Source organism: Manis javanica, chromosome 3 (genome assembly GCF_040802235.1).
Source record: "Manis javanica isolate MJ-LG chromosome 3, MJ_LKY, whole genome shotgun sequence".
Lineage (NCBI taxonomy): Eukaryota > Metazoa > Chordata > Mammalia > Pholidota > Manidae > Manis > Manis javanica.
This window is the reverse complement of record NC_133158.1, coordinates 50,524,939-50,549,702: the sequence shown is the minus strand read 5'-3', so window position 1 is coordinate 50,549,702 and position 24,764 is coordinate 50,524,939. Positions and strand designations below refer to the sequence as shown.

The window sequence follows — 24,764 nt, the reverse complement described above, 5'->3', positions numbered from 1 at the left end:
CTTTTAAACTTTTGGACTAACTACTGTGAGAAATAATGAACAAAATCATTTTCAGATTATTTTTAATTATGAAAACATTATTTTTTAGATTGCTGCAGCAAAGCCAACTCCACCAAAAAGCCAGGTAACATTAACGAAAGAGTTTCCTGTGTCATCTGGATCTCAACATCGAAAAAAAGAAGCAGATAGTGTTTATGGAGAGTGGGTTCCTGTAGAGAAAAATGGTGAAGAAAACAAAGATGATGATAATGTTTTCAGCAGCAATTTGCCCTCTGAGGTAAGTAAGAGGAATATTATGTATTTTTTCTTTTTTATACCTGAATCTGCCATTTTTATTGTAATTTTATATCTGATTTGGATTCTGTTTCACTCTTCTTAGGGCCGGGTTAAACGGCAGGGCCGGGTTAGACGACAGATGAAACAACCCGCAGCTTCTCATTTGACAGTAACTCGATGCAATTCACTTTGTGGAGCCAAACCACAAAGTGAAAAGCATCGAATTGCAGAGAACAGTGTTATCACATCCCTACCCAACATTGGGCCCTCCTTGCACTTATGGGAAGGTAGCCCAAGGTACAACTATTTAGCTTCCCGTTTTGCCTCAAGGCTGTATAGCTCTAGATTTTGGTGGTAGCAAATTTACTGGGTGGAGGGATTGAGTGGAGAAAGGCAGATCCTCAGGTTCAACACAAGAACTGGATTGGAAAAGGTCATTGTAGGCTGATGTGAGCCTCTTGGATACATAGCCCATTGCCTTTAAATAATGATTTCTTACTATTTCCCTGGGTTGTTTGTCAGATAGTCTTTAATTTTAATCATTTCTTCTCCCCTGTGCTAGCTTGGCCCTTTTGAATTCTTGTGTTTAACCTAATGCTCAGCCTTGGTACTCCATTTCCCTTCTCCCTCCCCTCTTTGCTACTATTAAAAGTTGGAGAAGTGGAATTCACACCTTGAAATTTCCATGAGGCTATAGTTGTATCTTGTCAAAATGACGTAGTAATAACGCCAAGTGTCAAAACAACCCCATTAAAATGCTGCCTGGTTAAATAATGTGCTGCTAAATACAGTGCACATGAAAACAGCAAGACTGTATATATATGTAAATATATATATATATCTGTATCTTTGTATGTATCTCTGTATCTGTATCTTTGCTGTATCTTTTAATAAACAGTTTACTTTTATTTAACTTGTTGTGCAAAATCACGCTTGGGGGATCTGGGAGGGTGGAGACTTACTAGGGGGGGGTGGGAGTTTTAAATGATACCATAGATTAGTTACCACCTGTTGCCCTTGGTTTCCAAAGACCAGACATTTGTCCAAGGACTGGACTAGATATGTAAAACCCTTAAAATGTGGGACTTCTTCCCCATTTCCTTTTCTTGCAGTTCTGGGATAGGTCAGAGAGACTTGTACTTGTCACCGTCAAGGTTCCCTTCATTGGCCTTGCCACCATCTTCCACTAAATACCTCTGATACTATAAATAAACAAATCCTGTTTATAAAATCAGAAAGTGAACAGAACCCAAATCAGAAACTTGTTTCCCCTGAGCTATTCACAGGTGACATTTTTACTATGGTTTTTGACCTGCAGCGTTTTAAAAGTTCTATACAATGAAGCTGGACATAACTAGACAATGCAACTTACAGTCATCAGTGATGATCTATACCTACATGGGGTTGAACAGCTGAATCAAATTATACTGTCACCAGTGAGGGAGGGATAGCTGGTTTGGACATTGTTGTAGTAAAATCAGTTGAGTAGCTTAGTAGCTAATCCCCAAGTCAGGCTACCTGCACATCTCAAGAGGGAAACCTTAACTGACAATGGCAACTGACTTAAATCTTGTAGTAGCTGAATATGAGCCCTGGTAAGAGGACTAGGCTTAGAAATTCTAATGCATATGCTTTTAGTAATTTCTTGCAGATTAAGCATTTAACAAAGTTAGAGAAAACAGGGAGATTATGTGAGAAAAATTTTCCAACAGAGTGAAGCCCTATAATTTTGCAAAGTTCCAAGGGATTTTCCTGAGAAAATAAGTGACCGTAACTATTTTAACTTCAGTTGAACATGGGGAAAGTTCTTAGTGAATCCTGATGATTGTTTCTTTCTGAGTGAGTTTAATGTGTTTTTATATATTTTGAAATTTAGTACTCAGCCATTTTCAGTCTAAACACTAATGGTGTGGTACCTTACCTTGTTTGTCATCAAGAGTGGGTCTAAGATTTTAATTGTAAGTTGGAGGAATTACTCCAAAGAATTCCCACAGGGAAATGTTGGGTATTCAAGTTACGTAAGTAAAGGGGTCTTCTGTTAAAGCAGGAGAAAAAAACAGTTCTGTTTAGAGGGCTAAATAAATGAAGCAGATTTCTCCTCTGAGAGGATATATACAACTATTTGACATTAGAACTCTTCTAGCTTATTTCTGAGAAGATTAGACTAAAAAATGTTTACTGGAATACAGTTGATAGACCTAGGTTAACTTTAACTTCAGCAAAACAATCCCAAAATTTTAGGAAAAGACACAGGATTTTGTTTTGCTTTCAGGTGTCTGTAGTTTTACCTAGCAATAATAGACACCTAGAGGAAGTGTTCTAGTTATTAGCTGCATGCTAAGTAAGTGAAGCAGGTTTCTATATGTTCTCTGTGTCAGTGTTTGGAATACTACTGGTGACATTTTCTGGAAGCACTGACTCTTGACTAAGGTTGAAATAGAGGCAATGTAGAGTAAAAGGAAAGTTCTTTTAAATGGTCAATATTTTAACAATAGTCTTTTTCATTTTTTTACCTAGCAGTCTTTTTCATTTTAATAAATATAAATGGAGTTTGTGGTTCTTTAGTTTTAAGCATACAACATTTAGGCAAAGATCACAGATTTAATCTCAGCTCTCAGCTTTGCTATAATCCTTAATCCCACCAATTATCTAGCACATGAGTGTTCTTTGGCATAAGTATGAGTGGATAGACGTGGATGGATCAACATAAATCCATATCTTATGGAATATCAACTCAACAGACTGTGTGCCCTACTACCATAGCATCGTCTTCCTACCCAGAAGCCAGCCAGCATCATCCTCAGTAAGAGTGACTACAGAACTTTGAGCATATTTGTGTGGATTTGATTTATAAACAAACCAAAAATGTTGGAAAATGAATATTGAAAAAAATTGTCCTTGGGGGCATTAATTTTTGGTAATGAAGTTACCAGAGGCTTATTGATAAGATGTAGGAGGTTTAAATGTAGTCTCTGACTTAAAATTTCTTGGGTTTACTGTCATAAATGTTTTCGAGGTCCAGAGGTAACTAACTCTCCATTAAGGTCTAGTGATTGCTTATATGTTAAGATAATTTAAATTTATTGAAGAATATCTCCACATCCCAGTGAAGCTTAAGTTTAGGAAAGCTAAGTTCTTGGAGTAAGATGAAAATTTCAATTGGAAATTAAACACACAGGTCCTGGCTTTGCTAGAATGTGTTCTCTCCTTAAAGTCTCCTGGGAGGTGAACACTGAATTTCTCTCTGAGCTGTTTCAGGGTTATCTGTTTTCCTATTTAACTCACTTAGACTAAATGTAAGTTAAGCGAATTTTATATTAAAAAGGTTAATTAACTTTGAAACCCATATGAAGCAACAGATGTGCTATACATAGTGTGGCTTTTGTAGTTACCATTTTCAGTATGATTTTTGTATCTTAATTTCGCTAAATATTTTTAAATCATGTTTTTTATATATAGGTCAGGTACTTTTTCCTTAGTGCTGTTTTCTTGTAATTAAAAATTTCCTTTCATACTGTCATTTAATCAGATAATCTGCAATTACTTATGTAGAAAATAATTGTGGTATTACTGACCCCCTCCTAATAATTCTCTTTAGCTCTTTTATATTCTATCATTGACTTTCCAAGAAATATCTTTAAGATGCTTATTCTGTTTACATTAAAACATTTTGTGTTAACAAATGCAAGTAAATTGACTTACAAGAATTTTTTAAATCAGAAGATACAGAAATAACTTATAACTTAGACCGGGGGGAATGCATGTTATATGGTGTCAATTATGTATTTGATTATTACTAACACTTTTTTAGGTTATAGAAGTAGTAATTGGCTGTGTTGCTGTAGTAGATGAAATAACTTGGATAGGTTTTTATTAATGTGAGAAGTGAAACTATAATTTGGGCACTTCTATATAGTTTATATAGATTTTATATTTTAGAACAGGTTCTAGGAAACAGGAAGTTAAGCATTTGCCCCCATTATAATACTTAGAATGTTACTACACGATCATAATTATACTTTGTACATTAGGCAGAAAGTCTGCTGTATTAGTAGAACAAATAAGGCTTCTTGATGACAAATTTAAAATAGTATTCCATTTAAGATTTTTTTCCCAGTTTTTAGATTATTTTGGTACTTGACACATTCCTATTTTTGAGCAACATTAAAAGATGGTTAAGGTTCTAAGTCTCCACTATATAGTATAATCCCTACTATATACTATACACCCCCTACCCCAAGTTCAGTGTCATAGTCACTGGCCACTGAAAAATAAGTTCCTTAATTGCACTAGCCACATTTCAAGTGCTCATTAGCTGTCCTTGTAGAAAATCCTATTGGACAGTGCTGCTCTGAAGGGTAGTAGTGATATTTTTTGAGTGTTTAAATACTAATATGTAATGTTTGGTCTAGTCCTTGAATATTAAAGCTTTGCATATTATGTTTGACTTTAATGTGTTAATTGCATACCCTGGGTTACCATGAAAAACTGGAAACATGTTTTTTTTTTTTTTGATGCAAACTCTTGATGATACTTAAGAGGTTAAGAAAATCCTGATTCGTTCCATTTTAAATATACTTTACATTTAATAAATGTGAGTATGAAATTAATAGTAAAATTACTATTTATTAATGAAGTTTTGACATACTTGCAGCTCATTTGATAATCCTGTTGAAGAAGAAAGTATTACCTCAGGAAAAAACTTAATTGTATCTAAAGTAAATTTATATTAAACATCAAGGTTGCTATATTAAAATTCCTTTTAGGGCAAGACGCGAGTTTAACAAAATACTACTGAGGTTTGAATGACATTTCATCCTTGGGATAAATGATGAGGTGTTTAGGTTATCTGCTTAACTCAATAAAGGCTTAAAGAAAAAGTACGAAGATAACGTTTTCAGAAGAATGCATGCACAGATTGGTATATTCATTTGGTTTCCATTTGGAAAGAATTAATTCTAGAAACGTTGAAGGTTTCAGAGCCATCTTAACTACTTTTTTGACTGTATAGTTGGGAACTTGGGATCAGATCTTGGGATGGTGGGTAGATAAATTTTCCTCAGTATCTCCTCTTCAGATTTTTTAGAATAAAAACCTGTTATTTTACCTAAACACTAACAGGTTTATAAAGACTGCTGTCAAACCCAAAGTAATTCTGGCACAGCTAATGAATAGTATTGGAAATACATTTGGTGGCCTGCAAAAATTACATCAGTAATCCTACTTTCAGTTTTAGGAAACATGCAAGGTAGGCCAAAGGAGTATAAGCTATTGACATGAAATAGCTGGGTTCCTGTTCAAAGCCCTGGCAGTTGGTCAGGATTGTAATAGAAGTGAAAAGTGAATTTACTAAATTTTTCAGTGTTTCAGTCTGATTTAGATTATTTTTTATAGGCCCCAGAAAACTCTTAGTGTGCGTAAATTACTAAATTGACTTAAGAAATTAAAATCTCTTCCATGAGATCTATAAATTGTCTCATAAACAGTTACAGAATGAAGTCAGTTTCATTTTGCTTCATTTTTAAGAAAGCAGCATACAAGAATCTACTTTGGTACTTATGTGGAAAAGATATTTTGCTAAAGGAGTACTAGGTGATTGATTCAGCAAAATAACTAGAATGATGGAGTGATTAAAGGAGTCCTAAAGGTAGGAAAAGGAAGATAAGTAATCATACATGAGAGGAATACACTCTCATAGTCATACACCTTCCTCTACTGTGTAAAGTCTTGTTTTTAAAGAAAGTATTTCATAGGCATTACTCAAATTGTAGGTAGCCTTATGAGTTGTTATAACAAAACACAGCTGTTAAAACTTTACTGACATCCTTGTATTTGTTGTATCCATGTAGTACCTTTTAGTCACTCTTTGAATATGAGAATAAAACCTTCCCATGTCAAAAAAGCATTTTTCCAAAAAAGAACTTTTTTTGGGTGAGATAACTAGAAAATATTAATGGGTTGAGTTGTGTTAGAAGAAAGAATTGGAGTGTTGACAGAAATTGACCTGATCTCTTAATGTTAGAACAAAATACATCAAATACTTACTTGATGGATTTTTCCTTCCGTGGTTGAGCCTTCACATATCTGACAAATTGGGAATTAAGAAACATTTTAAAAAGTTAAGCCATAAAGTCACCTCTTAGCATAGTTTTTACAGGTAGAATATGAGCTTTGAAAAGGAGTATCTAAGATATTGCAGTGTATCTTTAGTTTTAATTTGTTATTGTTATGTACTGCCATGGAAATAATAGGAAATATTTTAACTTTGATCATAAATGTATATAAACTGAAAACTAAAGACTTATTTATTAATATAGTGAATATTGAGTTCTTAAGACCAAACTATATCTATGAACAATTGCCAGAAGGTGAAAATATATGCAAACGAGTTAGAGTACAGGCAGATCCATTTATGTGAGTCTAGGTTTCCTGCTTGCTCATTCAGGAATCTTGCTTACTGCTTCTGAAGTCTGCTGATAAAATGTAGTAGGGTAAAGTGAGAACTGCTAATGGGCATAAAATCAGTAATTAAAAAATAGTTCAATAAATTATATTTATAGTACTATAAACAGCTATTTTGTTAGTGAATGCTAGGGAATTTTAAGTTCTTCATGGAACTTCCTGTGATCTTAATTTGATGCAGTAGAAATACAAAATTCAGATTTTGGGTTGAGTTCAACTGCTGCCTCTGATGCATTATAACTTACCTTAAACAGTCTTGTCAGCTCTCCAAGGTTATGTTATTTTTTGGAGTCTTCTGACTTTACAGAATTATTAACATGTGATACTGTTACTTTGTTGTTGACATTTAGCAAGTAAAGATACCGACCAATTTTCAGATTGTAGGGATTCTATTGTAATTTGAGATAATTATCTATGTTTTCTTTCTTAGCCTGTGGACATCTCTACAGCAATGAGTGAGCGGGCACTTGCTCAGAAAAGACTCAGTGAAAATGCATTTGACCTTGAAGCCATGAGCCTGTTAAATCGAGCTCAGGAGCGGGTATGTAACAGTTTTCATGTATAAATGAGAATTTCACTAAACAGATGTTTGTGACAGAAGCATAATTGGTGGCATGTTGTTGAAATGTTGATCCTTATCTTGAAAATCCAAGGAAATAAGTCATTTATCTTAATTAGGTAGCTTTGTTATTAAATAGAAGTGATTTTGGGGCCTGATCATTGATATGCTAATATTTATTGTGTACTATGTAAGCAGGAACTGTTTCCTGAGAGAATAAAATAGAGAAAATACCCTTGTCTCATAGAGTTCATAATCTGGTGTATAAAAATAGTAGCTATGTGCCCTTAAAAGCCCTGTGAGATGTAGCTACTAATATGAATTCCTGTTTTCCAGCTGAGAAACTGAGATAGAGTGTGATTAATTGGTGGCCCATGTTCCTAAACTAGTAGGTGGGGGAACTGAGATTAAAACTCAGGAAATCTGAGTCCAGAGTCTATGCTTCTAACAATGAACAGCTACTCTGCTTGTCCTCTACCTTTCTGTGGTAGATGTATGTACAAACATTAAGTAGATGTTCAGACAAATAAGAAATACATTGCCTGACGGTACCAGGTGTTTAGTAAATACACTTTGAAAGAATGACAACTGATTCTTTAACCATCACCATAAATGCTGGTGTGATTAATGTAGTGCACAAGTTTTAAAGAAAGCTGATTTATGTATTTGAATAATTTGCTGTTATTATTCCTTAAGCATATATCATGAGTTTGTTCTGGATTTATAATACCTCAAGGAAAGTAGTTAAGAACTCAGGCTGTCATGACATTTATTAGAATGTATTTATATAAGATACCTCAAGTGGGAGGGGAGGGGATCATCCTTTGCTTTATAAGCTCTTTCTGTGTTTCACGTATCCATGTGATACTTTGAAGAATGAATATTAGTTACGGTTTTCAGTTATTAGAGATCTCAAATCTTGTTATCAGTGGGATCTACTGAATGTTACCAGCCTCTTTGGAATGTTTAGAAAAACAGTTTTAAATGTGTTTAAATTTAGTATATATTTTTTAAAGTTGACTATTTAAATCTGTTATTCAGCATTTTCAGGTACTAAAACCATTTCATTTAGTGAATTAAGTCAGTATCAGTGGCATTTTAATTAGATAAGTAATTTTACTTAGTTAATTGAAGCATCTTCTTTTCTTCAGATTGATGCTTGGGCTCAGCTGAACTCTATTCCTGGCCAGTTTACAGGAAGTACGGGAGTACAGGTTCTGACTCAAGAACAGTTGGCTAATACTGGTGCCCAAGCCTGGATTAAAAAGGTACAGAATATAGGCACATACAAAAGTGTCCAAGTACAAAGTTAAAATAAAAAAAATATTTTATTAAAAATGCACAAAGAAGCCAGTGACTGTAACCTAAGTTCATGAGTAGACTTGTTATGTGCATATACTCCAGGATGGATACTGAAGATGGACCTGACTCATGAGATAATGGCAAATGTATAAATGTGGCTTAAGAGCTGCTCATTTTGTATCCTGAGGTTATGTTTTTTATTGCTGCTGGTTTTTGTGGGGGTGGTTTTTAAAACTATTTTGAATGCTAGTAGTGTATCCCAGGTGCTGTTCAGAATATTCCACAGTTCCTGTTAAACTGTTGATCTAATGGTTTCAAAGCAGTGGTTCTCAAATTTTTTCTCATCATGGGATACTTTATTACAGGTTTACTTTTGGTGGATTACTGCCCCCAAGAGCTCTCTACTACCCTCATTTTCCATTCCTCTATTCCTTTGCCCTTCTCTCCCCTTCCTTAGTGCTTGCACTCTCCTGTAAGTTCCTTGGCCTCTATTCTTCACCCTTCTTGTCATCTCTAGCCCCAGATCCCTATGGTGGTCAGCTATTGGTTACAGCAAGTGGTTGGGAGGCCCCAGCATTCACATTGCATGTGGTGTTCTTGCCATGGGACTGGATGGCTGGGGGAGGATGGCTAGAGTGTGGGGTGGGCACTGCTGAAGGGATGAAGGGGCTGGATGGGGATGGAGAATACTATCTGGACCACCATTTAGGCCTTGGTGGCCTCTGGTGATCCATAGGCTCCATTTGAGAACCACTGATCTCAATGAAAACAGGACATATAAGACCTAAATTCAAGGGAGAGGATGGACGCCCCATGCTGTGAAGATGTAGGTGCTCCTGGTTTCAGATTCCTGCAGTGAGACCTGTGAACTCCATCTATGGCTGCCTCGTTTTGGGGAGAGTCTTAGGTGGTTAAGAACGGCTTTCTGAAGAAACGTGTTCTGGTGAAAGGGGTGTTGCTTGATTGGATGGGTGATGGGAAGTTTGTTTCAGGAATACTGGCAGCATAGCAGTGCCGAAACTGGGAGGCTGCATGGTCTAGTGGACTGGGAAGGTTTCTTATCCTGCTAAACTCCTGACTCCTTTTGTGATCATGGGCAAGTAATTGGAATTTCAGTTTTCCCATTGTCTCAGGAAGACAGGTCCTTATTACTGTTTCACAGGGTGTGATAATCTATAGTGTGATGGGTTCCTATAGAGAATTGCCATGAGTAGCCAGTGAAAGAACAGACTTTCTGAAAAATGAGATTTTGGTTGCTTTAGACCTTTAATCTCGTAACATTTATTTCAGTTTTGATAGTTATCTCTGGTGATCTTTTTCCTAATAAAATGTATATTTTCACTTTTCTTGCCATTTTTAGGGAAATAGTTGGACTAGTAAGTGTATAGTGAGTACATGGTCAGATTCATTAAAAAATAATGTATTTTACTAGAGTAGGGGATAATGTTAGGAAAAATATGAGAATCTAGCAAAATATTTTAAAGGTTGAATCAAGTTTGGACTTAATTACAGTATTTAAAATATTAGTGACTTGTAGTATTTGAAAAATGGCTTCCATATCACTGGGAGAATTATAAATGTACATCTACTTTAACAGTTTTAATTTTTAATACTGTTTAATCTTGAAGCTTGAGTACTCTCTCAGTTAGACTTGAAACTTATATGGCTGTTTAGGCACTTATATGGCTGTTTAGGCACATAAAAATTAAATAGTCATGTACATTACTAGATAGAAACTTCTGAATGTAATTCCATGACAAGATTTTGGGCTTCACGTGCCAATCCGGAATGTTTGTATACTTAAATTCCATGTTAACATAACTTTAAAAAGTGAATCGTACTGATTCAACTGGTTCCCCATAAATCTTCCTTTTTTTAAAAATTTCCAGTCTTCTAGGTGCTTGACAGATTTTAAATAATTTAATCATTTAAAACATTAGTATAAATCATTGTGATAAATTAGCTTGAGACAAAGATGTGTTTATTCATCAGACCAAATCTTAAAATAATTACAGAAGGAAGCAGTGCTTTCAGGAAAACTTCCATTTGTATGTTACTGAAGAATGTTTGCTACTAATTTAAAGGAAGGAACATTTTGTTAATAAAAGCCAGAACATGTGGAAAAGTAGGCAACTGAAAATTTAACATTTATTACAAAACTATCTACTAGCTGTGTTTAGGAAACCTTTTCTAATGATGGTTTGGCTTTTTCTTGCCTTGCAGTAGCCCAGTGCACTCCTTGTATGTTAAACCCACACGAAATGCTAGCATTCTCTGTATTCTTAGTTTGTTGCAGTATATTCTTAGATGAAGAGTAATGGGAGTTTATCATTATCATTCGTGTTTAAAATTAAAAAATTTTTAAGTGGTTATTTAAAAGAACCTTTATTTTCTGGAAGGGAAATGATTTTTGGACATTACCTGATGAATATTGTGTACTATTGTAATCTTATTAATCAGCTTTTTTGGTGAACTGTTTACACACTGTGGTAAAGAAACAGATAAAGGTATTAGAGAATGGAAACAAAATTGGAAACCTGGGTTATCTGGGGATTTGTATTATACTCTGCACAGCTGCCCTTTTTTTTAGGAGTGTTTCCTGGAAAAGAGGGGCGGATGAACCTGAAGTAAGTAAAAGTCATCCTAGGTGTGTAGCAACAAGGCAGTTGATACCCAAGCATCAGCTAACTTTCCTCTTTATACATCAACACTGCATGGCCTGCCCCAAATAAGGAACTGAACCAGGGGTATGTTTTTACCTCCACAGCTGCCTCCTTCCATCAGAGCACCTTGTTGAACTTAATGTCTAGTCACACATCATTGGCATGTTTTCTTCCCAGCATATAACTTTAAAAGCTGGGAAAAAAATAAGATTATACAGTTTTACTTCTGTGTAAAAACAATACTTTAAAAATTTAGTATTAACTTATCAATACAGGAAATGATTAATGCATACTATACTACCAAAATTTTTGACTCCCTCTCTTGGTAAGTTAATGACTTGTTGCTCTATATTTGCTAGAGAATGTAAATCTAAAATATAATAAGGGGAAATAAAGCATGATTTGGAGATGTATGTTATCACTGTTTAAAACATGGCCGTAAAGATCAAAAGTAGAATTCAACATTTTGTTATATACATGGGTGCCCTTTAGAGAGAGGTACTGCATGTTTCTTAATGTGTGAAAATAATTATTGATCATGCTAATGTATCTATAATTGTGCATCTTATGACATTAAGTGGTTTGCTGCTTTGATGGAAATTACGGTTCAGTGGGTTGGATACAAGAGAGATGACTGTTCACAGAATAACCTGTGAACTTTCACCCCTCTGTATGGAAACTTGTTTCAGGGCCAAATCCTTGTAGCTGTCTTCTTGCCCCGGTCAGTGCCAGCCCTACTATTCACAACACTGCTGCTACCGAGGCCTAGGTATGTAAACGTTTAAGGAGTTTTTTAAAAGTCTTTTAACATCAAGCTAGGTTTTAAAAGAATTCACCTCCAGGTTAAAGGGTTATCTTTTTGCTTCATAGGGATTTTCTAAGTAAAATATTTATACTTGCTTTATTGGTAGAATGGGAAAGAAAACTTTGGATAATGACGATATGTTTCTTCAGTGTCCAAACTATTTCTGAATGATTTCTGGGCTTTATTCATGAACTAGGTACACCTGGGACAATTAATATTGACTGTTTTAACATTGCCTTCTTTTTATTTTGCAAGCTAAGAAGAGGTACCAGTGAACCTAAATAGTGGACGAAAACAGGAGTGTTCTAATTTTTTGGGGGGTGGGGGGCATGAGGGCCACTGTTTTAAAATTGCCATTTATTCGCTGTATTTGACTTTCAAAATACTATTATGTTAATGTGAAAATAATTAGAACATACACACTGCAGTATGTGTAGAAGAATAGAAGCATTGAAATTTTATTGCTAAAATATAACAAATCTAGAAGTAAAATAAGATTTCTTTTTTAAAAGTTACACTGCATTTATAGTCAAATTCTAACTGTAAAATGGGGACATTTTACCTTTCTTTCTTTGGATAGGATCAATTCTTAAGAGCAGCCCCAGTAACTGGAGGAATGGGAGCCGTTTTGATGAGAAAAATGGGATGGAGAGAAGGAGAAGGATTAGGAAAAAACAAAGAAGGAAATAAGGAACCTATCCTAGTTGATTTTAAGACAGACCGAAAAGGTAACAAGGTTTTTTGGGAATGCTAATTATACCTCCTTTAACATTTAGAATTTCATTATTTCATACATTCTTTTGATGTCAGCAGTCTTGAAATGGAGGCCCCTCATCTGGTTTATATACAGCTGTTTGTTAGAAAAAATAAGTTGAGCCCATTTTTAGCAGCTTACATAAATACAAGTTGAGTTTTTAAAAGGTAACCTTTGTTGTTGAATATTATGGAAATGCGGGGCATATATCTCTATGATTAAAATTTTTAGATTTCTTGTTTAGAAAATGGAATTTTCATTTTGTTTTCTCTTGACAGGAAATATAATGCTTGTATTTGTTTCTAGGATTTGTTTATTTTTTCTTTCTCAGTTAGTTTATCCTACATGATTCTTATTTCTTACTGGAGTGCTGTTTGGTTTTCACTTTACACAACGCAAATTTTTGCACATCCTTCTTTTCAAGCTCAGTAATTGAGTGCGCTTAGATTAGGGCTGGAGAATATTAGCCCAACTGGTGACCTTTCCCTCTTCATATTGCCTTGAGTTTGGAGCACGTTGGAACTTTTCTCTGCCTGTATTTCGCTGTTGTCCTCAGATACCTGGGGGTCTATCTATAGCTTGCATGTAGTTGCTAAGTATTAAAAATTTAAAAGATACTTAGTGCCCACTGATAATAGCCAATTGGTTATCTTTTAAATAATTTCTTACCTTGGAATAATGGGCTAAGTAGAATTCTTGATCACATGCAGCTGCCAGCTTGTGATTTCAATAGTTTGTCTAAGTTTGATTTTTAAAAACTAGAATTTATTTTCCTTGTCTTTGTAATAATAAAGGTAAGTTGAAGGTAATGCATTTTAAATTACTGTCTTAATGAATTTGGCTCTAGCTAAATTAATATATTTACAAAATGTTTGCATCAGAATTTCTACTTTGTTATCCACATAGAATATTCTGTTGCCTTTTCTTAAACAATGATACTCAGAAATAGTATTTTTTATGCTGTAGTAGCATTAATTCAGACTTTAAGTCACTGATTATGTCACATTGACATATTGCTTATACAAGTAGTTGAATAGATTCTGTGTGTCATAAAACGTAGTTTCTTGGAAGAAAACATCTGTAGATGCATTGCTTAATTCCAGGGAATATTCTCTTTGGAATTGCACAACATGGCCTGGGTTTGGGAAAGCATACTAGCAGAATTAGCAAAGAAGTGGTTGCATTTCCGCTAGGATAAATGGAAGTTGGGAAAGCACTGACTTCAGATAGTAATATTGCTCAGTCCTTTTGGAAAGGGAGATGGTATGAAGTGAGACTGTCTTTTGAGAACATCTGATGTTTGACAAGTCAGAAAGGGCTGGTTTGCTGGGGGAAAAAATGGACCCATTTAATCCAGAGACAACCCTTCTCGTTTCTTTTAAAGGGATGGGGAACCTTTGGAACTCTCGTGCAATAAATAGCCACTACTTTTCAAACTTACAAAGAGACATCTGGAGTTACTGATAATTGTGGTGCTTTAATATGTAATTCAGAAAACATAAGAATTTAATGTGTGAACATTTGATTTCCAATACTGAGGTATATAAAGTATAGATTTATATATTGAAACACAGTAAAATAAAGTCAATATTGATAAATCAAGGGTAGTGGGATTTTGAGTAATACTTATTTAAAGGCATGGATTGAGGTTCAGGTTTCTACAGAAGGAAATCATTGTTTTGCTATATTATAATTTAAAATGATGCTTTGAAATTTATCCAGTGAATATTGGCTTTTTTTAAAGGTCTTGTGGCTGTAGGGGAAAGAGCACAAAAGAGGTCTGGGAACTTCTCTGCTGCAATGAAAGATTTGTCAGGTAGGGGCACACTTTTTAATTTGCTCCTGCTCCATCCTTGCAATGACTTAATTTATTGCCACAGATGGAAATAACTGGTTATTTTTTTCCTTTGCAGGCAAACATCCTGTGTCTGCCTTGATGGAAATCTGTAATAAGAGAAGGTGGCAACCACCTGAATTTCTCTTGGTCCATGATAGTGGCCCTGATCATCGCAAACATTTTCTCTTTAGGGTAAATATGAATTTGTGAATTAATTGTATACTTTTATTTGATGACTTAGTGTTAGAGGGAGAGGGATAAGCATTATATGATCACAGGATTAATATATTTGTGGGTTGGGAGTGTATATATATATATATATATGTACAGATAGAGTGGTGTGGGATTTAGAAACACTGAAGTGTGCTTTAGTAGGACCTGTAAATACCCTCTTTTAAAAGTATGTTATGGGGAAAGATGTGGGCAGAATCTGGTGAACAGTTCTAGTGGAACATGGGGAATTAAATCAGTCTTACCAAGACTTTTTTCTTCCAATTTGGAGACCTGCTCTTAATTTGCAGCCCCTTTTCCCAAATTATGTGCTGCTTTCGGGTTGTAATTAGCTTGACTTACCATAGTATGGGTTTTGTATTTTTGTAAACTATTAGCATTTAGTGAAAAAATACAAAGCTAATAGATATTAAAGTTTGATGCTGTTCTTATTGTATGTTTTTCTTGAATAGGTATTGAGAAATGGAAGCCCTTACCAGCCCAATTGTATGTTTTTCTTGAATAGGTATTGATAAATGGAAGCGCTTACCAGCCCAGCTTTGCCAGCCCTAATAAGAAGCATGCTAAAGCCACAGCAGCTACTGTGGTTCTTCAAGCAATGGGCCTTGTACCAAAGGACCTCATGGCTAATGCCACTTGCTTCAGGAGTGCCTCACGTAGATAGATTGAGGTTTTATATTAATCATTTCAGATAATTTTACTCTGCATCAAAATGTATTTCCTCTTTAATGTTGTAAATATTTGGCAATTTAAGACATTGTGTAAAAAGCAATCTGTACAAACATCTCCAGGCTTTGATTTTTGTACCATGGAAATTGTATTTAACCATACAGGGTTTTGGTATGTTTATATTGTTTACCTTAGTGATGTATTTGTTTAAGTGGCTAACATCCAAACGATTGTTTGAAGGCATCCGTAATCTTCAGTGTGGAATGTTAAATGACGCTTTTATACTGTATTTTGTACTATGATGTAACTTCCCTTCCTTATGGCTAGGCTGCTGTAACACTTGCCTGTAATCAGTGAAGGGCTGTGCACCTTGTACTAGTTCACAATGGGTTCTGCTGGACAGATACTGGGCCAGTGTTATTTGAGGTAATCAAGCAAGATCTGTTCCACAGGGCTAATGCCACCATCTCCCCTTAAAATTTTGTAGAGGATATAAAAAGAAAATGGTATAGTTGTGTGATGATCAGCACCAAGTCCTGCGTTTCCGTCAAAGCCACTTGGGCCACAAGGGAGTTAAAATGAAGTCCGACTAGAATTCTACTGCAGAGGCCAAGTACATTTAGTATGGCATTGAGTTGTGATATAGTTTACTTTGATGTGCATTTTGAATTTCAGCTACACCTAGATAGACGTAAAATGGTAATTAAAATGCTGTAACCAACTTATCTAATAAAATCGGCATCCAGCCACTATTTTGTTGACTATGAGAAAGTTTAAGTTTATGTTAATTTTTAGGGACTGATAGAATATTTCATGTGTATTACAGTGGTATTCATATGTTATGTCTCTAAACTTTATTTTCAAAAGCTTAAGGCCCAAATATAAACTTCTCTGGAATAAATGTGGTGTTTTATTTTCTGGATTATCAAGTGAACACACATACTTCTTCACTAAGTGCTATTATTTCTTTACCCAATGCTTTTGTTATCTAAGCACTTTTATTTGAGAAAATTTATATATACACATGCACACGTACACATACACACACACACACACACACACACACACACCCAGAACATTAAATTCTGTACCATAAGAGTATAATTAACAGTTTGTAGTGTTCTTCTGTGTGGAATACAAAATATCCTTATCTGGATTAACATGCATTATAAAAAACAAGTTTAATATATTTGAGAATAGAGGAATTGTAAATTAGTAGGAAAGCAGCTATGGGTAGAAGCATCAACAGCCAGTTCCATACATGTTGACTACGTTTGTTTTCTACCTTCATAAAACTAGAACCTACTTAATCGTTTTGCCCTACAAATACAGTTTTGCCCTAATGCCATTAGTCAGAATGCCATGAGACAGTTGATACTAAGTCAGCCTCAATTTCCCATTTGCAAAGAAACAGTTTTCTGCTTGTTTTATAATTATATTCTAGGGAATCTAAAATTTTCATTGAGTTTTTAAAGAAGTTGTAGTACTTTCATATCTGACTCTTACCAAAATGGTAAAACTTTAAAACCTCAATCCTATTGCTTAATGTGTGTAATAAAAGTTAATGTAATAGATTAACATTTTAAACATTTTAACACTTTTAAGGTAATTAATGTTCATTTAACTTCCAAAATGAACTTTAAAGCCAAAGGTATAAGAATCTTGAATTTCCTTGCTAGAAGGCTTTTTTCCTCAAAGATTCCTTTTAGGCTTACTTTGATATTCAGGATCTCCAATTATAAATGTAGTCACTCATTTCCACATGCCGTAAAGATGATTTCCCCAATATTGGTACTTGACTAAGTTGATCCAGAGTTTTAGGGTGCAATCCACAGTTGGCAAGCTCCTCAGGAGTGGTCTCCTGTGGAAATTGGTATACAAAGTTAGCAAAAAGCACATCAGTCTTTGAATAAGAACTTTTAATAATTACCACAGAACTTTGACAAAAGCTTTGTAAGATAAGGGCAATAAACTATCGAGAAAACTTTGCGTAGTGACAAATACTAATTTTGGTTGTTTTTATAACTGGCAGACTAAAGTGTAAGGCAAGTTTAAAGGTCTTACCACCTCTTGAAAACCTACACATACCCAAAATTAAAGGAAGAAATGTGGCTAAATACCATAATTACAGTAAAGGGATCACTATAAATTCTGGATCAGAGGACAATGAAGGTAACTCACCTCCTCTGTTTAGTTACTATTGAGTATGATAGCCTCAATTCACAAAATTTACCTCAAAAGCAATATAGACACGCCTTCTCAGTAATTATAATTGATTACTTGATTTTTGAGTAATACAGGTAACTTGAAAAACAAGTTTGGCTGCATATATTAATTACTTCCCCTAGTTTGAGAAAATTTCATAGCTGTTTACTTACCTTATCCAGTACTTTTTCTATTGGTGGGCAGATATTAAATACAGCAGTTGGCTCATGTGTATACAGTCCTGCAGAAAATGACCCACTCTGTGAAGATTTGAGTAGCATGGTCACTGAATGTAGAGAATGAGGCATGATAGGACCTGTAATCTCCAAACTAAATTGATCCTTGTATCCAGAATAAGTTTGTGTCTTCACATTTACACTTCGTGCCTTCAAAAAAATTCAAAGAAATTGTGTCATCTCAAGCTTTTGTCCCTAACAATGTGTTCAAGAACTAGATTTTCCTCTCTTAATAATTAGGGAACAGAAGCAGTTCATAAGACACCAAAAGAATGTTACGTGACTAAGATACTTATATCACAGTCTCCAGCATCCTCCAACTCAAGAGAACAGTATACAATATCCTTTCTCATTGATGGATGCACTTTCATTGGAGGATATAGAGAAAACTCAATTCTGTTGCTGTTAACATTCAGTATATTGTATTTACACACATTTTTAACAATCTGGATATAATTACTTTTCTCACATCCATGATGCAGGTTCTATCTCCTGTAATTTAACCTCACATTGTTGGCTCTGTTTTATTGGTTGAGACAAAATGAGATTAGGCAACTTTTCCTTAGGATGGCGAAGAAGGAAAGTAATACCAAAATGGTTTTGTTGCCAATTACCCTATTTATAATGATAAAAAAATTATACATAAAACATTTCACTTAATTCATATATTTTCATGTAGTTCCTTGTTTGTAACTTCTATCAAGGAATATTTTTTTACTGGGAAGAAAGCAAAAAACATGTATCATGTAAAAATGGTAGATGGTTACTGAAAGCAAATCAAGAATTTATCCTATTAAAAAGATAAGCACTTGTTAAAAAGCTAGGTTTCGAGGATTCGTATATATAGAATATATATATATTTTAATTACCTTCAGCATTTGCATTGTGGCACCCCGAAAAGCTATAGGGGATAAGAGGGTTGGTGGAAGTCCTGCCTGTGGACCCGAGGTAGCAGTTAAGCTCCTACAGTTGATCAAAAAATTCAGTAATGTGAAAGTGTTCATTCCCTTCACCAACACAACAGACTCGGGCCTGTGATCCATTTGCACTTCATGTTTCTCTCTATGCCTGAAAATGACCATCAAGGAAATGGCAAATGCAAATCCCACACCAATGGGAAATGCAAGTCATTCTGATTCTGAATCACCTGGGGCCCTTTTCCCCCATTCCAACCTGTAAATGCTCTTGCTACCTCTTCACTGCAATTACAAGGCATGTTTAAATCACAAGGATTTCTCTGAACATCTGAATTTGTTAGGAATTGACACCTAACTAAAATTATCTTCTTCAGTCAAAAATGTTTTCTCCAGGAGCTTACAGAAAATGGGATGTTTTTACTTAAAAAAAAAAAAAGTTAATAGTAACCGTTCATGGCTTGTTGATACGGGTTTTTGAAAGTCATGACAGAATAGTTTTAGTATGATCTTAAGATAATTCAAGATTATAGTCAAAACTGCCAATTATTATAGTGCTCACTAACTCCATTAAATGGAAAACAGTTCTAGTTAAAGGCAACTAAAAGGATACATCTTGATAGACAGCATGTCTGGTTTTTTAATTTTATCTTGCACACCCATCTCTTCCAGCCAGGAAAAACTTTCTTCTTCATCCTCATCACTGATTACTTGCTCCCTAGGAAATTGGCAGTTAGAGCTCCCAATTCATAAAGCTGTTTCCTTTAAAAATCATTGCACTGAGTCTGTAAGTCACTAGACAACATAAAAGGTTAGATTAGCCACATACTCCTCATGTCCCAGGCTTGTTCCAGATGCTTTTTTCTTCTCATGGCCATTTTCTTTTAATAAAGGCAAGGAAAACTCAATACCTACACGAGAAAAGAAAAATGTCACCGAGCTTTCTTTAACATGACCTAAAAGAATTTAACAGGTGTGCTCTTTTAGAAACTATGAAATTTGAAAATGTTGAGTTTTTATATTTCATCTACTAAGTAAGTAGCTTTCAAGCTTTCTTGACAGCAGCCCATCTCACACACACACACACACACACACACACACACACACACACACTCACTCACACACACCCCTTGAAACGAGGTGGTTCAGGAAATAATACACTCTTACTACATGTGGTACTCTTTCATAAAGTATATTCTACTCTCCATTTTTAAAAAGGTGCCAACTGAGTCCACTAAATAGATTTTGTGATCCACTCATGTGCTGACCCAGTTTAAAATCTGTTATTTTTAAAAGGGTGTAGGTAATTTGTACTATAAAGGAATATATATTATAATATTAATAATATTATAGAGAAGTATAATCAGATTGGGAATTTTCAGCCCAATATGTGTTTAGAGATCAGAGAAAGGAACATCATTTAAAGAAATGTATAAAGGACAGCTTAAATAACTGTTGGGAAAAATTAGAAATGAAGAAGTAAGACATTTCTTAATACAGGTAAAACTGGTAAAAGACAATTCAGCTGGTAAAAGACCATTCGAATTTTAGCTTTCAAGGAAAGCATTTACTATATAGTATGGTCGTCTCATTTTAAACCTATAGTTTTACCTTCATTTTTCATAGCTTCTCTGATGCCTCTAGTTGTAGGAGATATGAGAGCTGTGATTACATCATTTCCTGCAAATCCTGCTGCACGGAACAGGACAGTAAACTGATAGGTACAAACGTAGAAATAGGGGCAAAATTTTGTCTTCAGAAGATTATATAGAGAAGTGAAGCTCACAGACCTATGATGCAAAAACATTTTTTTTAGCTATTATTAAAAAATTCAACATCTAAAATTTAATTTTGTACAATTCAGTCTGATACTCACTTGATTTAAACACAACACAAATATCACAGATAACTTTGAATTTTTTGTCATTACATACAACTCGGCTTTTAAAGGACTGAAATTGGTCATGGGACTTCTAAATACTTTAACAAATAGTGTTTACCACTTAAAACACTAACTACTTTTTCCTTAAACTTAATTGATAACTGGTTGCTGAGCAGCTTCTGCTGATGAGAAGTAGCCACTGACAGTGTTAAAGAATTATGTCCATGTATATTTAATCAAACACATTCCACAACTGCATGAAGAGTGAATAAGAGCAAGGAAATCAACAATTAAGATGTTGGTTATTAACAGTTTAGATAAAATAATGTAGAAGGACACAGAGATCCTTCTACCATTATACATTTCCACATCATAAAGAGTAAGGAGAGAAAACTGCTAAAATGAAATTTCTCTACTGGGTTGCACAAGTTTTTACTGATCTTACCAGTCACTCATTAAAATGTGTTGCAGGGTTTCATCATTTGACCAAGGGCTTATCCTTCCGGTCATTTTTCTATCAGCTCCAATGCGAGGAAACAGTGGTAGCCAAGAAAAGGCAGGGTGGAGCCAATAGATAAGGCTTTGCTGGAAGGCACAACGGAGCTTGGTGGAGAGTTTGGGATCCTAGAATCCAGAGATGATAGTGATTGGACAGTTTCTGCCCCATTAGAAGTATAAAATTCCATTAGAAAGACACTTCCATTAAAAATATACTTCTGCCTATAGGAAAGTGCTAATAAGTGTTACAGGGGCTAAAATGTGGCTGGTTCTTGTTTGGGAAGGCCTTTCTTGCCATCAATTAAAGACTGCTAAGCCATCTATCAGAAAGGAACACTCATCAAACATAGATGGAAATGTTCCCATCTCTTCTGTTCTCTTGAGAATATTGACCATCTTTTTTATCATGAGAGGTGGGGTGTGTGTATGGGTGTGTGGGTAACATTATGTTCAGCTCCCTCCCACCCAGTAGTTTTAAAAGAAGCCAGTAAAAACTGATAATGGGAACTGCAAATTACCCACATTGGTTAAAAAAGATGGACCAAGTCCTCTTTCAAGTAATCCCTTTTAACCTAGTTTGAGCAGATGAGCTGCTTGGAAGTAATGCAGTTATATTTCTCTAAAACCGGTCGAGAACTCATGAACTCTACTGAACTTAGAAGAGCCCATCAGCCAGGTAGCAAGAATTAGTACACTTATGGAAACGATATACATTATGTGAGACAATCAGTAAAATAACCAGCAATCCTGCTCCTCAATTGTTTTTCATGTATTTAGGCATTAGAAAGTAATGGGTTTAGTTCAAACAAGGCCTGCCTGCAATACCAACTGATACTCAGGATAGGTCTCCAAATATAACGGGCGATTATTGAATCTGATGGAAGGTAACTGTACGAAAGCACCATCTAGGAAATACAAAATTTCCCAAGACCTTGTGTCTTTAAAATGTCAGAAGAAAGTTTTAATGGAAGGAAATATCTCTGGTATTTTGCAGAGAAGTATATGTTACACTTAATCTGTTACTTTAAAACATAGCTACTACCTTTCAGAATTACCTGGATACTTTGAGGCAGAGTAACTTCTGTTGCCCTACAATGCTGCACCACACCTTGAGCCTCTTCCTGTGCTTTCAAATGATCTGTCCAGGTAAAGGGTTGAGGAGAGGTGAAAAGGAGTCGAGTTTTAATACTCCAGTCCGCAGGTAACTCAGTACTTTCTGAGGATGGAATATCAGATTCGGAGGATGATATGTGGGGAGTCTTTTAGAAAACAAAGAGAATGATAATTAGTAAAATACCAAGGAAAAAAGCCTTCCATCTACAGACTTTATCAACTAACACATATACTCATGATCACTGAAATGTCAACATTTTATAAACTGTATAATAAATAACATTGAAAATACACTACACACTGAAAAAGTCTGGAAAGAGTTACACTAAACTGTTACCAGTGGTTATCTCTGGGAGGCTGGAATTTCTTGCTGCTGTTTAGGGGTGGTGGTGGTGGTGGTGGCAGAGGAGCAGAGTTCACATTTTAGTATATAAACAATATAAAGTTCTATATGGCTTAATTGCAAGAGACATGTACTATTTTCATGATAATTAAAAAAAATACAATCTTTTGATATTGTTATTAAAGCAGAAATCTTCTAATATTTCAAAAAGCACCTCTTAAGCCTCTCAAACTCTGGAACCAGGGCCAGCTAAGCCTCTCCTGCAGGTAACTTAAGTGGGGCTTTCAGAAGCCATATTTACAAAGCATTTCCTGACTTCAAAAATTTCCTCCCAAACTGTTCTGCTCTACTTTCAAGTCAATATTCTCCACATCACAAGGAATTCTTTGTGTGACATCACCAAAAAATAATAGGAGATACTATTTCCAAAAGACATCATAAAGGCCATTTATTTACAAGAGAGGCTGGGTCTTGGAGAGCTCATCTAGCCTCCTGCCAACAAGGACAAACTATGCATTCACTATCACAACAGAAACACCCAGGGAATGGAATCAGGAGTGAGTGGGTGAGCGTGTGTGCGTGGTGTCCAAAGTTCAACGATATGCCGCAGCACATGGAGGTAATCCGGGGAATCTGGCTGAAAATTCCCAAGAGGACTCAAAGCCGCTGGGCCTGGGGGCGGTTGGCTCTGAGGGTTGAAGCTAGCGTTGTCACTACTTCATAGAGAAGAGGGTTAGCAACTGTTGGGGGTAGAAAGGAAACCCACATTTCCTATTTCAGCGTTGATGCCATTGTACACACACCACTACAACATACGGAGTCCTTTACTGTGGCCAGTGCCACTTTTTCAACCCTGGTGGAGATGATCGCTCCCTTCGGGCTCTCTTCCAAGTAAATGCTTCTGAGAACTATGGATTTAAAGAATACACACGTTCTAATGACATTTAAGAAGTATTACCTGGAGTAATTCAGTAACGTCTGTTCTTTCAGGAAACTTCTCTTCCCATAACAAATCATTCTTTTGATTAGAATCTAAAAACTGAGGTTAAAAAAAAAGTTCTTTTTAATCGTAAATGATGCTGGCGTCTGTTTTAATTATGTACAAAGCCCCACCTGGCATACAAGTTTCTCAGTAAGTAAAAGTGTACGAATTTACACGCGTCCAAATCGGTACAGCAGACTGTTTCATTTCAATTTTGTGTGCGTACTTTACTATAAAAAAATGGCTAGTGACTTACGCATCTAATAACTGATGCACCAATCTCCAATAAAAAGATCCAAAATGCTTTGGGGCAAGGCAAATGCTGGCAAATTCTTACCCCACGAATCCTCAACCTTCCTCCATTCCCAGAATAATTCTGAGTCCGTGAGGAGGCACCGAGGCGCTCAAGTCCTGTAGTAACACCCGTCGAACCGCGGTCTTCAGGACTTGGAGGAGTCTTCGAGCTACCGCCCCACCGATTCCTGACCCCACCAACAGGGGCTGCTGCGCTAACTCCTTAGCCCAGAGGCCCCAGGCTCCCGGCTGGGGGCGCGCACCGCATACACCAGGCCTCCCAGGGCTCAGGGCACCTCGAGACAACAGGCACCCCTTTCCCTCCTCGAACGCGAGAACTTGCCGTCCCCGATTCACAGCAGAGCCAATTCAAGACTGCAGGAGCCTCAGGGCTGCCAGGTACACAGGCACTCACCGGGCCCGGCGCCGCCTGCTCGGCGCGGGGCTCCGCGGCGGCCCGCGGACGGGTGTCCAGGCGGGCGAAGGGGTTCCTTCGGGCCGCGGCCAGGCCGCCGCCGCAGCCTCTGTCCGCTGCCGCCGGGAAGGGGCGGAGGGGCAGCCCGGCTGCCAGGGCGGCGTGGCGGGGCGCCGGCTCGGGCAGCTCCCTGGGCACAGCGGCGGCTCCAAGGCTCCGGGCCCTCTTCCGTCGGAGCCGCAAAGTCTCCGGCGGCTTTTTGAAATCGGGCGAGTAGCCGGGAACCGAGAGGGCCATGACCCACCCAGCCACCCCGTTGGCGCT

The 24,764-nt window shown here is 36.3% G+C and overlaps 2 protein-coding genes across 10 annotated transcripts in view; one reads left to right on the top strand and one right to left on the bottom strand.

Annotated features, from left to right (window-relative positions):
- SON (SON DNA and RNA binding protein) overlaps nt 1-16,459 on the top strand; it is a 30,991-nt gene extending 14,532 nt beyond the window's left edge. Inside the window, exons 6-12 of one of the 4 annotated variants that reach the window (XM_037014673.2) lie at nt 89-277; nt 7,169-7,279; nt 8,449-8,565; nt 12,648-12,795; nt 14,566-14,637; nt 14,735-14,850; nt 15,395-16,459. In XM_037014673.2, the coding sequence (XP_036870568.2) occupies nt 89-277; nt 7,169-7,279; nt 8,449-8,565; nt 12,648-12,795; nt 14,566-14,637; nt 14,735-14,850; nt 15,395-15,553 (912 nt within the window). In that variant the 3' untranslated portion in view covers nt 15,554-16,459. Of the gene's footprint in view, nt 1-88; nt 278-379; nt 1,190-7,168; nt 7,280-8,448; nt 8,566-11,951; nt 12,032-12,647; nt 12,796-14,565; nt 14,638-14,734; nt 14,851-15,341 lie in introns of those variants that run through there. The other 3 variants (XM_037014674.2, XR_005060334.2, XM_037014676.2) reach the window with 3 other exon arrangements.
- DONSON (DNA replication fork stabilization factor DONSON) lies at nt 46-24,747 on the bottom strand. Of its 6 annotated transcripts, none has more exons than XR_005060338.2 (13): nt 24,441-24,747; nt 23,708-23,788; nt 22,349-22,552; nt 21,241-21,419; nt 20,525-20,703; nt 19,743-19,824; nt 19,527-19,631; nt 18,869-19,067; nt 17,937-18,149; nt 17,274-17,419; nt 11,359-11,455; nt 6,322-6,360; nt 46-209 (listed from the first exon to the last, which is right to left on the bottom strand). XR_005060338.2 is itself a non-coding variant. In XM_037014684.2 (12 exons), exons 1-10 carry the CDS (start codon nt 24,735-24,737, stop codon nt 17,282-17,284), a joined length of 1,677 nt encoding a protein of 558 aa, XP_036870579.2. In that variant the 5' UTR covers nt 24,738-24,747; the 3' UTR covers nt 46-209; nt 6,322-6,360; nt 17,274-17,281. The 6 variants fall into 6 exon arrangements, 3 of the variants coding, with proteins under 3 accessions (XP_036870579.2, XP_073087510.1, XP_036870578.2); XR_012129150.1 differs by having other exon boundaries at nt 18,869-18,962; XR_012129151.1 differs by lacking the exon at nt 19,527-19,631 and having other exon boundaries at nt 18,869-18,962.
- Nucleotides 24,748-24,764: the final 17 nt, after the last annotated feature.